A 16,969-nucleotide genomic window follows, 5' to 3' on the forward strand; every position below is an offset into this window, starting at 1 on the left:
AATCAATATTGTATCTACAAACAGTAACAATCGTCTCTTGAAAGTGTCCCTGTTGTAAACAAGTCCAAATTTCAACTGGTTTGCAACCAATATGCACTGGGAAAGGGGTTTGTGATACTTAAGTGTAATCCTCACCTCTTTTGAACCTTTCTATCTCATCTCTATCGACGATTTGTGCAAATTGGTTATAAAATCGATGTCCACATTGAGGTACAAACTGGGTGGGCTGGTGTGACTAAGTGTATTATCATTGGGTGGCATAATAACATGGGTTGACTTAACCTTCAAAACAAGTAGGATATCACAGCCTATTTACAGTGCATTAATTAATGTAAAAAGCTAAAGGTCACATGATCAATGGAGGTAAAAGGTCAAGGATATTCCGGTGGCTAAGCAAGGTTATGGTAGCTAAGGTTGACTGCTCAGCAAGATTGCTAAAAAATTAAATTTAGTACAAAGATGTTACTGGTCTTTTGGCTGTTATGCACATGCCAAATGGCAAAATAGCTAATAGCATTATACCCATGGGGATGTTTTGATTGTCTGAATGCATTGTTTGAATGAATGTTTAGAGCGAATTTAAAGAAAATATCAAAGGTCATTACTTCAAATTTGGTGAGTCAAAGTGATGACATCAAAGTGGTGTAACTGTTAAGCCAAACTGAGATCTGTAACACCATCGGTTGACTACTTGTTTGTTCCTCTTCTTTCCACCTGTTACATCATGTTTCTTTTCTTCATTTGTTCTTCAGGGAGTGTCACGTCAAGCCCACCATGGTTTTCAGCATAATTACGCTTCATAAGCTACATCTTCATCACCATCATACACTTTTAAACTTGAACTAACATCGTCAGGATCATACGGTTAACGTCTCGATGTAAGAGGACAGATTGAGAGTGGATATAAAGTTATTTCATTGGCGTTCCAATTGTCTTCTATCTAAGGTGACTTTCCTCGACAGTATCATTGTTTTATAAGATCGCACGACGTTGACATTTTGGCGTACCATACTTTTTAGCTTCGCTCGATATAATAGCGTTACCAAATGCTCCACACAGCGCGATGCCGCGCCGGTACACATATGTACGTGTACGTAATTAAGTACGTAGATGCTTACGGCATATATAGAGAGATCCAAGCACACGCGTTTCTTTGTCAACCCAACCTTTTGACGTTGTTGAGCTTGACTTCTACAGATAAATACCCCACATTTCATTTACCATGAGTGATGAAGAACTTGGGTAAGCCTTTGCAGTTTGAAATATCAACTAGCAGCATGAGTTCAATTCAAAAATATGTTTTTTAAGCAGTAAAGGCAATAATATTCAACATGCCGCTGACCGAGCCTACGCCCATGCAAATACTTGTAGATCCTATCGTTAGAACTCATATGTATAAATGGGCCTAGCCTATTCATCACTATGTATAATTTTACGTACTAGCTTGACTTGAGGCTTTGAAGTTGAATTTGGCCAGCCTAGCATGAACTATGTCATGCAAATAGGTAACTAAGTTGGTTTAAGTGCGACATAGTCAGCCTAACATTAGGTTATACTTCAGCTGCACAAGCCTGGCTAAACAATTTTCGTAAATAATTATCTTAGGCAAGGCTATAGTAGTAGCCTAGGCCTAGGCCTAGTATCATATCAATCATGAAGTTGTACTGGCTAGGCCTATTTACTTTGTTGTTACAAAGTGGCAATTCTTACGACTATTCGTTAGAATAATTTCCGATTACGCATGCGCAGTTGCTATTTTTATGACAGGGGTACTATTTTTACAACCAGGAGTAACAATAATTTCCGGTTAGGATTGGGGTTTAGGGTTAAAGTTAGGGTTAGGGTTACCCCTACTACATGCGCAGTTGCTTTATTTTACTGCGCTTGAATTCGCCTTTGTCGTAAGAATAGTTTATAAATAATTGTTACGACTAGTCGTAAGAATAGTTTATAAATAATTGTTACGACTAGTCGTAAGAATAGCCACGGCCTTGTTGTTAACTTTATTGTTTATTGTTTTTTATCATTACAGGAAGCTCTTCATTGGAGGAGTTGATAAAGATACAACAGAAGGTGAGTTCCTACAACACCCCAGAATGGCACTTGTGAACCCCAAATAGCTCTCATGTCATGAAAGTACAATTGATTGGGCTAGGCTAGGCCTACATACTTGATCGAATAAAGCCCTTGTTTTTGGAGGGAATAAAATTACCTTTGCTGTTGGCAGATATGTGTAAAGGACATCATTGAATGAATAACTAATGAATACAGCTGAATAGCAGAATTTACTTCCTACTTCAATACTTTATTGAAATACCACTTACCAGGCTTACTAGCTGCCTTCCTAGTAAGTAGTATGATCTTTTTTTCTTTTCAATCGATTGAGATACAAGATTACTGAACAAAAAAACAGTTAATCATTGTTTTGGTGGTAGAAGATAATAATATTAGAACTGGGAACTTACCATGGGGATGGACAGAAATTGGCAAATTGTTTCCATCACTAAGTTATCTTAAAACTTGTTGGGAGGTGTTGAAACAGCAGCTCCTTTGGATTAATTAGGTAATTAATAATGACTTGTCTTTCTTTACTAATAAATCCAGAAAAAAATTGTTTCCCATCTGTCTTTTGGTTAGATAATGTTACAGTTTATTCTTCCTTTCCTTTCCAAATATACGGGAACTGTCGGAAGTGAGGTTTACAACAGTCTAAGCTGCCTGCATTTGAAGAGTTATGATTAAATTTTTGAAAAAGCATTGATTTTCCATTCTGTTTACAACAGAAATGGAGTTCCATCCATTTTACTTTATCATTCATTTGATTGCTACTTTGATTAGTATCCTTGGTATTTTTACATGTAGTGTAATATTTTATTAGGTTTGCCCCGAATGTAGCTGTACAGCATTTTATTTATTTCCCCCCCCCCCCCATGGTCAGTCATGAAATAACAGTTCTTAAATAACATGTGAGCTATCAAAAAGAGACCACAGTTGCACTTGCCATTGAGGTACTAATTTAGAATCAGTGACCGGAAGTATAGAGGTATTTATTGACCCTTATCTTGTTACCCTATCCTTGTCACTGTCAAATCTTAACAATGTAGGAGGTGTACTTGACATACTTCCGGGCGCTGATTCTAAACTAGAACCGCCATGTTTCTAACCTATGACTTGATTGGGGTGCTGAATGTTGAATGTGATGAATGTTTCAAGTGCTATGTGAGTATCTACTGCTGGAAAATTACTTTATACATCTTTTCCACTTCTTAATTCAGACGAATTCAAATCCCATTTTGCAAAATATGGAGAGCTGATCGATTGTGTGCTCATGAAAGACTCAGAATCTGAACGTAATAGAGGATTTGGATTTGTCAAATATAAGGATCCTGAAAATGCTGAAGATGTACTTAACAGTGGGGATGTAGTCCTTAATGGCAAGAAGGTAAGTATTTAAAGTGGAGATTATCAGAAGTGTCACTATCTTATATCCAACAATTTTTTTTTTTTCTCTTCATTTTTTATTGATTTCGGTTTTCATAACCCTAGTCGGATTCAGTCATTTTTGAAGTTTGATACGGACCCTAAATTATTGAAAGTGATTATTGTGATATTTTTAAATGTAAAGAAATATTTGCAAGTCCAAGAAAGCTCTTGTTTTCATCATGTTGGCAACCATTCTAAATGCATTTTTGTCTTGTGAAGACATCCCATTAAGTCTTTGATCCAAAATCAACAACAAAGGGTGGATGTCAACAAAATATGGATATATTGATATCGATATTGGCCCTCCAGCATGTAGACAGAGCTTATGGCCCCCCTTATACAGACATTATACCACTCACTCAGCCTAGTGACATGAGTTATCCCATTTATTGCATTGAAGTAAAGGGAATCGTCCCAAAAATTGGTACTTGGTCATTACACAGAGATGAGAGCCCAACTTTGCTGGTGTATAGAGACGTAATGCTAGGCTATGAAGTGTGCTGCATAGATTGACGTTAGTACCTTGAAAAGTTGTTCTTCATTTCTGGTGTTCTAAGTGGGGTGTGCAATGGGTATATATATCTGTTTAAATTATGAATGCCCTCTAAATGTCTTCTTCCCCCAGTGTTGTCAGTGTGGTGGGTTGGAAGAGTTTGCAAATGAACATGTTGGTGCACAGAGATATCAAGACCATCATAAGCAACAACAGAATATATCCATTCAGTGCTCTCATTCTATAATTGGCAGGCTATTCTTGGTTTTCTAATTTCTATGAAACATTGCCTTGATAATTTCATGTTGCATTGTCGTCTTTTGTTATTTAGCTTGACCCCAAAAAATGTACCCCACGTGGTAGTAACCAGAGAGTAGAGAGGAAACCTAATGTACAACTGGCAGATGCTGACACTCCACATAAAATCTTCATTGGGGGAGTCCCTCAGGGTATCAACGAGAGGGATATAACCTTACTCTTCTCAAGGTTTGGATCGGTAAGTTATCCCTATTGTTCTCAGTCATGGATTGTATTTAAATTTACACATTTACACAAATATGAACCAGTTTTTTTCCTTGGTATTGGTAATTAGATTTCCAGGGATGCTTTGTAGAAGACATTTCCAATCTGTTCAAAGTTGACATTGTATTCTTGTATTCAGTGTTGTTGGTCTTCTTTAACATGCACTAGTAGAGGATGTTAATTTTCATATCTTTTAAATTGCCTTACAGATTCAGTATTTCATTATTATCACACCATATATCTTTCATTTCGTCTTAAAACCTTAAATTCAGCTATGCAGCCTACAGTTACATTGTAATGTTGATAAATTCTCTTAATTTATTACTTTGCATTTTTTGTTTCTTGAATTTACATAATGGAATTTGGAGATCTTGTCTAGAATTCATTGCAATATTTCTCTTCATTCCATTTCTACAAACAGCAACTGATTTCAAATTGGCCACTTGCTTAGTTTTGTTGATTGCTTCAATCTTTAGGAATATTTTTTTAAGCATTTCTTTGTTGGTGTTTTTGGTTTTGATTTTGTTGTAAACACCTGCCTTTTTTATTCTCAGGTATCTGCTGTCAAATTAGCTCAAGATCCAGATACAAAGAGAAACAAAGGTCAGTGGTACCATTTCATACTCATTAAGTCTAAATAGTTTACATTAGCATTTCAGCTCTCCTGTAATACATGTATTAGAATTTAGCAGAACATCCTAAATGGTGGTGTGGTTGAATTATTGTCCAAAATAATCGTTGATTGTTCGAAAATTAACAGTGTAATTGTGGTTACCCAAGAAAGTCTACCAAACCAGACAAACCTTGAGGAGTAAATGACAATGACAGAGGAGAGGAAAATGACCAACCCCAAAAGAGAGGATGGGGAGGGGGGGGGGGTTGGCAGGGGCGGGGGATATTTATATTGTTTCAGTGCACACAAATATGCGGCTGGTAGGTTCAATAAATATGGACTGACAAACGTGATAAACTATTGCATTTTGCTTGATCATAGATCTTGTAATGTAAAATGTAGGATTTTACTTGAATACTTTGGAAACAGGGGTGTGCTGTTTTGGCAATTTCCGATTTTCAGTCATAGTGGGAATTAGATAAGATTAGTGGATGGGCCTGCCCTCGGCCAACCACGTGGGCTAGAACTCAATCTCCCTAGCCCTGCCTCCCCCTCAACCCTCTCCAACCCAGGTATGTAAAATTAGTAACCCCCCTACCCTGAAGAGAGAGATAATGCGGTTTTGTTTTATACAGTAGGCCTGTCACCATCATTGTGGCTCTACCCGTGAAGTGTATCAGAAACACGTCTTCCTTTGTTGAGAATGGATAACAATAGCACACCATCAAAATGTGAAAAAGCTCAATACATTTTACCCTTTCCCAAATACTTTGGAAGGCATATCTGTGCCTTAAGATTTAAGCAAACAAGTCAGTTTGACCAAACACTATACCATAACTATGTATCAATAAAAATGTATGTTTTGTTACACATATTTCACCTTTTTTGAACTGTGAGCGTCATTACACGATATTTTAATATTCTATTCACACTATTTCTCCTGTGAAGGAATACAACAGTAGTTACATACGAAGCACTGAGGTGTGCATGTTACTTGTACTTCAGAGTGAAATACTTAAGCTATTGTACTTTTAAGCTTGAGACCTCTAGTTTCATGCTATTATCACTACCATTTATTTATGTATTATTTCTTTTAACTACTTTAACTACAAGAAGTATTTTTCAGTTTTATCTTTCCTAGGTTTTTCAAGCTACATAATTCCTAAGGGGTATGGTACCACCTCTCTTAAACTCGCATAACTCACATTAGAAGTCTGATTATCTTGGTTCGTTCGCTCACAAAGTCTGTTCTTGTTCGTTATTTGACATGACATGACAAACTGTTAGCTTTGCAAAATCCCTTGGACTGTACACAGATATTTCCAAACGCAGTACCGGAACTTGAGCACAGCTACATATTTATTCCACCTTTAACTTGGATTGGAATGATTGCAACTCAGAAATGGATGCATTTGATAACTGACTATAGTCAGAGACATGGACCACATTTATCCTGATTTTGATTGGTATGGACGACCATCAGTGCAATACTTTGCTAGATGGATTTGGCTCCAATCCTTCTTTTTTTTTCGCAATTGTAATTTGAAAGAGTTGTGACCTTACACTCCCGAGAGACACTTCACTGACATACGTAAGACTGAACTTTAGACCAGCAATGGCCAAAGTTACTGTACCTTGCTATACTTGATGGAAATGACCTTTGCCCTTAGATCATACTGGCTTGAAACTGCTTCTTTGAACTGCAATAATTGTATTTAGTGACCTTTCTCTCAAAGTTAGTGAGTTATGTGTGTTTAAGTGCAGGTGTGTATGGTGTAGCTAAGCTAAGTTTATCTACGCTACCTACCTACCTTCCTGTTTAGGCTTTGGATTCGTGTCCTTCATGCAAGAGAGAAGTGCCCTGGAAGCATGCAAAGAACACTTTGTGGATTGCGGTGGCAAACAAGTACATACTTAAGTCACTAGTTTCTAAGTATAATTTTTATTCTTTATCATTATTACTTATCGTAAAGGACTTGGAGCATCCTATAGTGACAGCAATGTATTGAAATAGTAAGTAATTTACGGTACAATGTTTTAAGTTTCCTGATTCAAGTAAAGTACAAAAATACCAGCAACTTTACCCTGGAATTTAAATAACGGCGTAACGCCCTCTGTCCACAATTTACTGTGTGCACTCCCTTTGTTTAGTACGGGAGTTGTATAATACTAAGTATTGACTTAAGTACAGATACAGTAGATCACAAATAAGCTAGATCATAAATTACTCAGACTTAAGTACCAACTTAAGTATTTAAGTAAGATGTTAATTCTGCTATTCATCCACACTATTCTGAGTTAAGCATTAAAACTATCAGTATGCTCCAAGGTGTCTTTATTTTTCTTGTTTTGTAATGTCTTGTGTACTTAATCACATTATTGTATTCATATACTAACATCATATATATATGTGTGTATTCAGCCTGCAAGTGACAGTTCTGAAGGGAGAGTGAAATTTTTGTTCAATTTGGTGATCTTAACCAATCTGTACGTCAACATGAAAAGATAGACTTACTGTTTTTCTCTTTGTCTTCAAACTTGGCGAGACCTTTCACTCTTATTTATTTCTGCCCACTGTTTTGGGGGGTCCTATTGAATGAACTGGCCTTTGTTTGTAGTTTCCAGATATCTGCATATGACCCTTCATGCTAAAATGTTTCGTTGTTCAAGTTATCTGTTATGAGCAAATATTCTGTGTGTTTTGATTGTTTGTTTAGTTTTGTTCTTTATAACAATTTGTGCATACATATCAGGATCTTTCCCAGTTGATAGCAGAGAACTGAAGCTTTACTGTATCCATTTAATTGAAAACTGTGTTGCCATTGACATCAAAAAACTGTTTGACAAACTTGTTTTCCAGGAATTTCTTAACAAGTTTGCTGTAGACTAAGTACAAAATGTCAGTATGTAAGGCGTTCTAGGGGATTTTCAGAACTTTAAATGAAATTTTAAAACCTACTAATGTACTACTTGGTGTGCTTATCGTCAAATTGGACAAAGTTCTAGAGGTATGTAAAGTTTTACATTCACAGTGAACTGGAAGTTCAGAAGCATCAGTTAAAAGGAAATCGACACATTAGTGGCAAATTTATCTGAAGGGCCTAAATTATTGGACTTTGCCCAGAATAATTGATGTAAATATGTACCAAACAGCAATTTTCAGAACCTTAAGATGGATCAGTATTAATGTATGAGATGACAATGAATGTTAGCCTATATAGAGTGTTAACACTTGGCCCGGTCATTTACAGGTTACCTCTGAAATATTAGCATAGTAAGCATCTCTGCTTCTGCTCACTATCTCTAATTCACATGACAATACCTTGCACTCAGCAGACTCCATTTGATATCCCCTTTCTCTTAGGTGGAGTGTAAGCCAGCTCGTAAGGCCCAGAAATCTGGAATGAAAGATGGCGGGGGCTTCTATGGCGGTGACTTTAACGGAGGCAACAACTGGCAAGGAGGACCAGGGGGTGGCCCAGGCAATGGACCGTATGGCTATATGCAAGGTCTGTGCTTGAAGAGTAATTAATTAAAAAGAGTAATTAATTCAGGGCAGTGAGTGAGAAACATATATGTACAGTTGCTGTCTATTCTTGTCATCAGATGGTGATTTCTATTCCTTATTGAGTGTTTAATTGTAATATTTGATGACGGTTGCGTTGCTATCAAAGCCTAAGAAAGTTGAAAGAATGCATTGTTGACCTAGATCTGTCTAGTATGTAGATGACACACTTAGTTGAATGGTTGCAACCAGATACTACAGAAACTCTTGACACTGGAGAGCACCCAAGCAAGGTGTGGTTAATGGTTTATTACACAGTAGACATTACCATTTAATTATAATGGGTGTCTGATGTAGACTAGATGTAGACTACTTTAGCAATGAATCCAAACATAGACAGTCAGGGTTGGCTCCTTGAAACACTGTTGAGAGTAGCATAGTGGTGAGAGAACATGATGCCAGATAAAAATATGGATATGCCTGCTACCAAAACAAAAACTTTGAATTCTGAGTATACTGTAAATCATTCCTGTGTTGTGTTTTTTTTTTTTTAATGTTCTACCAATGTACCCAATCATATGCTGTAAAGAATTCTGAAGAAAACAAAGATTATTTTCACAAGTAGTTTGTTCATTGGAGCTTTCACTGACATTCACTAACTTAAATGTACTGTCTTGCAGTAAAAAGTAGTAAACAGGTAAGACAACAAGTTGTTCTTAATGTGACTATACACATAACTGTTCCAATGGCCTAACATTAGGCTTGCAGATACACACGCATAATGAAAATGGGTTTAAGTTCAATGCATAATGAAAGGGTACCTGAGGGACCAAAATTTCTTTGCATTTGGAGTTTTTCAGGAAAATTTATGTTTATACCTTTGTTTTCTTTCTCGTCAGGTGGAGGTGGCCAAGGTTGGGGTGGTGGTCCACAACAACAAATGGGTGAGTTATTACTTCTTGTCTTAGGTAGTAGGCTATGATTTTCTTCTTCCTTTTTGTCCTATTTCTTGTGAATGTTAATGTTAGAATTCATGTTAAAACCATGTCCATGTGTGTGGAATTTGAAGTAAGTAAATTACTACAGAATATTAGATTTTAAATTTATGTTAAGTTTGAAACAAGGTAGTGAGAATTGTCAAGAATCTTACTGGTAGAAGATAAGAAGAATGCTATTTATTTCTTTTACATGGAATAGGGAATTTTGGAGGTCATGGCAACTTTGGCAGTCCGGGAGGCTTTGGTAACCAGGGTGGCTACGGTGGTAACCAAGGAGGTTTTGGCGGAGGGTACGGAGGAGGAGGAGGAAACCGGGGTGCCAACCAAGGAGGAGGTTTCGGTGGTGGATATGGTGGTCTTCAGAATGGTGGTGGATTTGGAAGTGGCGGCCAAGGAGGAGGTGGAGGCGGTGGTTTTGGCAATCAATATAACCAGGGCGGTTTTGGTAAGTGTCGTTGTGGATTTCTAACAGACAGTTTCTGCACCATAAATGTGCAACACAATGAGCATGTTTATCTACATAAGATATGTGTAGGCGAATATGTAGTCAGGTACAACTTATCAAGAAGGAAGTTTATCGATATATATATGTGGTTGGTTGGCTACAACACTTCTATCGTTTATTTAGCGAGGATGGTTTGCATCAGTAAAAGTTATTTTCAGTGATCTTTGTGGATGGTGGGTTGTATGATTCCTGATAAAAGACAGAATAAGTAACACCATTCTATTGCTCATCTGTCATCTTGCAAATATGTCTTAGATAATGCCAGCATTTGACCATGGTTGGCCCACATAGTCATACCCCCTCTCTCTGTCAAAGTTGTATTTAAATACTTACTACAGGCCTATCCTCTGGAGGAGGGGATGCAGCCCCTACAGGTAAAGGCCCTGGACAGACCGCAGGTAACAATCACTCAGCCAGTTGAAACCTTACTTTTCTTTCACCTTGTTTAAAGTTGCAGTTTGCAATCTTTGCATTTGATAAATCTTCTTCTGTTAATGGAATTAAACGTTGCAGCAGCAAAAGAAAATAATTTTCGTACCAGAAGAGCAATGATGCTGTCATATATTGACCTGTCCATTTACTTGGAAATGCCCTTCATAACAAAGTCAGTGAAAGATTATCCCCAATTTGGACAAGCATATACAGGATTCATATTTTATTACTTGTCGGAGGCAAAAGGAATCTATTTGATGATGTCGTTTGTCTGTGTGTTTCTGTGTTTGAGTGTGTGTATGATGCCTTGACTTGTAAACAGGATAACTCAAAAACTAAATGGTGGGGGAACCTCATATTTGGTACGTAGATGCACCTGGAGGTCAAACGTCAAAAGAGGTCAAAGTCCATAATCCTTGTAAACATGTTAACTCTCAAAGTAGAGGTTGTTTGAACTCCATATGTAGTACATGGTTGCATGTTATTGAGTAGAAGAACCAACTGTTTCTGTTTTGATTCCATATATAATTGAGGAAGCTCTCCATGATTTGGGCAGCTGAGTGTTATTTGAGAGAGGAGAACCCTCTGCCGTAGCTATTAGTTGATTTTGTCTGACTTGGTTGACATCATGTAGTCGTTTTTGGTTCCAAGAAGGTCCTCATCAGGGAACACGGTTAACCCCTTCTGTCTGAAAGGTTCCTTAATTGCCAAGGGATGGGAAAGCAACCCAAGTATCATCAATTCAATGTAGCTGCAGTAACTAGGTTAAATATGAAAAAAAACATAGATACCCAATTGGTTGAGAACAAGCCATGGGTGTTTCCTCACCCCCAGCCGTTTCCTCACCCCCAGCAGTTTCCTCACCCCCAGCCACATTAGTGTTTACTGTAATTACTCTCTCACAATGCATGTAACATTCTGACTTCTATTACCACAAGTGGTGCTTTCAAGACTTTGCATGTATTCATTCGGGTGATTCACAAGCCAGTGAAAGAGACTAAATATTATTGGAATCAGTTTTTCAGTGTCTGACTTTTGATACTATTGAATTACTGAGTGTTTCGTCTTGTTTTGCTCCAGAGGCAAACTTTTCTTTGGTTTATGAATTCTATTTTAACTTATTGTTAACAAGTTCCTGTTCTTGTTGTCTTTGAGCATTATTTTTAATAATTTTTGAAAGCAAATGTATGGTGCTTTTGTGTAACTATCCATACAAAATGTGAAATGTAAGTTATTCCCTAGAAGCTACTTCATTTGGTTTACCTGAGATGAATAAAAAACATTGTTTCCTACCAGTAATGAGTACAGTATGCCTGTTATATCTGCTGGATGTCAAAGGTCACAGTAAAGGTCAAATGTGAAAAGCCCTATATATGCCTGGAGAGACAGAGTGACCTTATGACATTCAACAAGTCAACAGGGTTTTTGCAAAGGTCATGGGTCATTTGAGTTGAAACTCTGACAACCTAGTAACAAATATCTCAAGATGGGGGAGTTAGGAAATGGTAGAACATGTGCCAATGTTGGAAATAACTGAAGATTTCCAATTTCTTGTGAACAATATGAACCTCCTGAATAATATTAGATTTGGTTTGGTAAAATTGCTACAAATTGGCAACCATGTGCAAATAGGTGCTTTTAATGGTAAAAGTTTTCAATTATTTTTCATTGGAGCTTCTATTAAATGAAGCCAGTGTTGTGTCTCATGTTTAAGTAACTCTTTTTCTGTGTTCATATCATCAGGTGGTGGCAATCAGGGGTACGGTGGTGGTTACGGAGGTGTTTATGGCAGTAACCAAGGAGGAGATCCATACAGTGGAAACAGTGGAGGAGGAGGAGGAGGAGGAGGTGGTGGGAGCAACTATGGAGGTGAGATTTAACAAGATTCATTAAGAACACATTTCCTTGTCCTTACAATTGAGAGAAACAAGAAATGACAAGAATTATAACAAATATGATGAGAAAATTATCAAGAACATTAACAAATTGTTGCCTGAATTGGTGGGTTACAAATGCTTCTTCGCTACGACCAAATGAAAGGGAGTTTGTACGGTTACAAAATGTTCCATTATTATTTAAGCCTGAGAGAGTAGTTTGTTCCTAATAAAGATGCCTAGGTTATCAAAGCCTTGTAACATTTAGGCTTTACAGTGTCCAGTTAGACTAACTGTATCATCAGAGAGATAGATATATATATATATGTAATAGTACTGATTTGGATTTGGCCGTAGTTACTAAGCAATACTAAGATCAATTAAATGTTAAGGTTAGATCACCTCTGTGTCTTTGGGGTCCGTCTCTCCGAAACAGGGCCAATGGGTGGCTACCATCATGAAGCATCGCGTTATGGGCCACAGAGAGGGAACTTCGGCATTGGTCCTGGACCCGGGCCCATGTCCCAAAATGGTAATGAGGGTTGAAATGATCACCTTCTTGTCGTGTGCAGTGTACGGAGAGAATTAGAATGGAGGAGATTGAATGTCTGACTCTTGACAGTTATATTATATGTGTGTGTGTGGTTTCATTTTTCCTGTTCATCTTTTTTCCCTCTTCATTTGTGTAGTTGTTTAACCCATATTTTGCCTGCTAACTTTCATTGCATGGCTGGAAACTGAAAGATAAAAAAAAAAAAAAAACGGTCATGTGCACAGATTTCACATTAAAGAACACCTTGGCCTGAATGTTGTCTTTCCAAAGGTTGGGGTTATCAAATGCTGACATTTGAGGATGGCCACGGACATATTTACAACTTCACTGTCGATTGGGCGATACCAAAAACTGGTCAAAATTGCATTGTGCGCTTGATATCATTGCTTGGCCACTACCATTTCCACCTTCCACTCATTCCACCATCCTTCAACTGCGCCTGTCGTGTTGTAGCACTGTTTTGTCAAGCATGATTTTCATCTGCTTTGTAGAGTTTATTTTAAATTCATAAAACTGCTTCATTTGTGCAAAATTGTGTTGATAATGGTCATGGTCCTCTTTTTATAAGTCTATAGTTTGCACTTTATCATTGGCTAGTGGTGTCAGGTTCTCATTGGCAATGTGGGTGTCTAGTTAGCACTGTATCATTGGTGTCAGGTGTTCTCATATTGTTATGGTGGTGTATGCTCTGCTAGTCTCTCTGTGTAATAGGCATAGGCCTCGAAATCTAGGCTTCTTGCCAGTGAATTGTACCATTGGCCAGTGGAAATTAAAGGCACTGGCAATTTTCTGACAATAGACATTAAGAACTTAAAACGAATGGTAAGTCTGTTAACAATCGCCAGTCGAAGAATCGATAAGATGAGCTCTTTGTCATTGCCTGTTATCATCAGATATTATTTGATGACTCTCAAAGACCTACCCAGTAACTGATGTGTGTTTTAACTCATAAAAAATGCCAGTGAAACCTTGATTTTAGCCAGTAGATATTTTAGCAGTGATATTTTTAGCAAGTGAACTTATAATTGTGAAATTTTAGGCCTTAGGGTTACAAGATATTTCATTTCATTAGGTCCAGCAAATGCTTGTTGGACGGCACCATCAATCTCTCCTTTATTCTTTCTCTTTTATTTAAATAGGAACAAATCACTGGTCTTGATTTACATCTCATTTTCTTTTCAGAATCAGAGCTTTCTCTTATTTTTACAGCTTAACAAATGATTCTTATTTTCTTGCTAAGATATATTTATGCTATAATTGCATTGTCTCACTATTGACCCCTGTTGGGTAACCTTGCATTGTTTCCCATGTCCCTCCCCATTTTCCACACTTTCACCTCTCTCCCAGATGCTGATAGCTTTATTAGCATTTATTTCATTTGAAAATTCTATATCTCTCATCAAGAAAATTATTTTTGGTTAAATGTCACCAATGATACTGTCAATCTAGATTTTTGTTTTTAGTCGTATACGTAAAAATAAAAGTTACTTGCAACGATTTAAACGTTAAAAAAATTTGTTAGAAAAGTTTCTTTTGTTTATAGGAAAGTTGACAGGGAAAGTATCCCCTCTCTTTTAACCAGGTGGTTATGGCGGTGACATGGGAGGCGGAGGCTATGGAGGAGGAGGAAGTAGTGGTGGCTCAGGAGGTGGATATGGGGGCGGACCAGGTGTTGGTGGAGGAGGTGGAGGCGTTGGAGGAGGGCAGGATATGTATGGCAGCGGCGGTCCTATGTCGGGCAATTATGGCCAGCAGAGGATGAGCAACACTCAACAATACCATCCCTACCGCCGGTGATCAGGGAGACTCTTTTTTATATAAGTTTGTAAATAACTTCATTTTAACCAACTTTTGTCATTTTCAAAAGTCCTTTGTCTTGTCATGTGACGTCATGCAGGTTTAGGTTCCTTGTATAGATCCCTTTTCTCGTCCCTCATGACCCATTTCTAGTGCACCTTACTTTGTATCAATGTAGTGTGCATGTGTGATGTATGTGGTTGGGCCGTAATTGAAAGTTCCTCATAAAAGTCTGGTCGATCACGACGGAAGATTAAATGTGACAGAAGTTGAAGTGTTTCTTCTCGTGTTATTCATCTCAACGAAACCCTAGAGTCCAGGGCAAGGTAATCTACCTTTCCTCAGACACATCAATGCTAAATCTGTTAAAAATGCTTCAGTTGGCCAGACGGTGTCAAAACATCTCGGCCAATTGTTCAGAGATGTACACCTACCCTTACGATGGTGACAACAGAGGACAATGCTGATTAAGTTTTCTGAAGGTGCGAACTGATTATAGAGCTGGTTTAAATTTAAAGTTTTATATTGTGCGGATTGAAAAACTGCTCACCACCTTCACAATCATCATCATCGCATGATGATGTTTACATCATTCTCAAAGCCGAATTATCCAAGGTTGGAAACTACCCGGCTACCCCGGCTTCTCAAACTTCTATTACATTATAAAGTTTTGTCAAACTTCCAACCTCTCACATCTTGAACTCACTTTTGCAGCTGTTGTAAAAATAGGCAAGTTGCCTCATTTTTTGAAAAGTCTTTTAAGTAAATAAAAATTTGTCAGTCCATGAAATGAATGATTTTCCTTAAATTTTAACTCCTTTTTAGAGAGACAGAAAGTTTTCACTTTGGCTGTTGAACTAACCATAAATCAAGCACTCCTAAAAAGGTGTTAAAAATGTGTGGAATTGTTTGACACACACAGGAATTGTAAATGAAAATTTGTCTATCTTTTGTTTTAGAGCGAGTTTAAGTTGAGAGGAAAATTGAGTACAAGGTCATTGGTGGAAAATGATACATATTAAAAACCCACTGCCATTGTAGAATCTGAATTCCCCTTTTTTGTAATATGATTGATTTATAGTCATATTTAGCCCTGGACAGGCTTCTTGTTTTTATGTTAGCATTTTTTGTACGGTGATAATGGTCAGTCTGCTTTGTACTATATTGATGATTTTTCCAGGGGAAGGGGACGAGTAGGGTTGAAAGGAACCGTACCCCAGGGGGGCAAACGGCTTCATGTGATTACCAATGTTATGGTTATATTCCTGGAAGAGACAGGCCCGGGGGGAGGGATTGGATTGCTGGATCTTTGAAGGAAGAAGTATACAATGGTTACAGGGCACAAGAATTAAGTTAATTTGGTTGTAAAAGTGGGTAAAATTATGCTGAAATGTCAGTTTGTAAATTGCAGGTCCGAGAGCTTTTGTTTAATTGTGCACTTTTTTCCATTTCAAATTATCTGAAGTCGGTTGAGAATTGAAAAACGGGACTCTTCACTCTGTAAGCATACTAAGGCCAAAAGATGAGACGATCATTTGTTGTGCACTTTGTTTCAAATAAGTTTGACCATACTTGCCTGAAGTTTGTCAATTCTTTACACACCACATGACTTTTCCTTTGGAGGAAGAGTTTCCTTTTTTGTGGTGATTTCGTTTAATGACCATGACTGGATGAACCCCACCAATTGCATTTGTGTATGTCTATGTTAACTCTCTTTTTTTTGTAGGATATTGTTATTTTAAACATTGCAAAATAAATTTTTGTTGTAATTAGAAAATTGGCTCTTTGTTTTACTTGTATCTAGATGTAAGGTATACACCCAGATCATTTCATAAATTACAACAATTATTTGTAGAAGTTAGAAATGATAAATATGTAAATGATTGTGAAGCTAGCCAGTTCAGCAATCAACAGACATCTTGGTTGAAGAAGAACGCTACTGACTAAGCCCGGAAGAGGGGTAAAGCAAACTTTGACCCCTTCTACTGCCTAAGCCCGGAGGAGGGGTAAGGCAAACTTTGACCCCTTCTGCTGCCTAAGCCCGGAGGGGGTAAGGCAAACTTTGACCCCTTCTACTGCCTAAGCCCAGAGGAGGGAGAGGGCAAACTGTGGCCCCTTCTACAAGATGTAGTGACAATGATGTTTTAACATTGGTTTATTTTATATACTGAACTCCCTCATGTTTAAATTGAAA

General features: G+C 37.6%; 1 protein-coding gene across 7 annotated transcripts; it reads left to right on the top strand.

Moving 5' to 3' along the window:
- The first annotated feature begins 1,072 nt into the window (after window positions 1-1,072).
- LOC139978886 (DAZ-associated protein 1-like) lies at window positions 1,073-16,552 on the top strand. 7 transcript variants are annotated; one of them, XM_071989426.1, is made up of 13 exons: window positions 1,073-1,242; window positions 2,033-2,073; window positions 3,276-3,442; window positions 4,308-4,472; window positions 5,053-5,101; window positions 6,935-7,017; window positions 8,476-8,620; window positions 9,516-9,560; window positions 9,814-10,059; window positions 10,458-10,517; window positions 12,295-12,420; window positions 12,862-12,957; window positions 14,561-16,552. In XM_071989426.1, the coding sequence occupies exons 1-13, from the start codon at window positions 1,223-1,225 to the stop codon at window positions 14,773-14,775; spliced, it is 1,458 nt and encodes a 485-aa protein (XP_071845527.1). In that variant the 5' UTR covers window positions 1,073-1,222; the 3' UTR covers window positions 14,776-16,552. The 7 variants fall into 7 exon arrangements, with proteins under 7 accessions (XP_071845527.1, XP_071845531.1, XP_071845529.1 ...); XM_071989430.1 differs by having other exon boundaries at window positions 1,075-1,242; window positions 14,522-14,678; XM_071989428.1 differs by lacking the exon at window positions 12,862-12,957 and having other exon boundaries at window positions 1,076-1,242.
- Window positions 16,553-16,969: the final 417 nt, after the last annotated feature.

Source organism: Apostichopus japonicus, chromosome 13, assembly GCF_037975245.1.
Source record: "Apostichopus japonicus isolate 1M-3 chromosome 13, ASM3797524v1, whole genome shotgun sequence".
Taxonomy (NCBI): Eukaryota; Metazoa; Echinodermata; class Holothuroidea; order Aspidochirotida; family Stichopodidae; genus Apostichopus; species Apostichopus japonicus.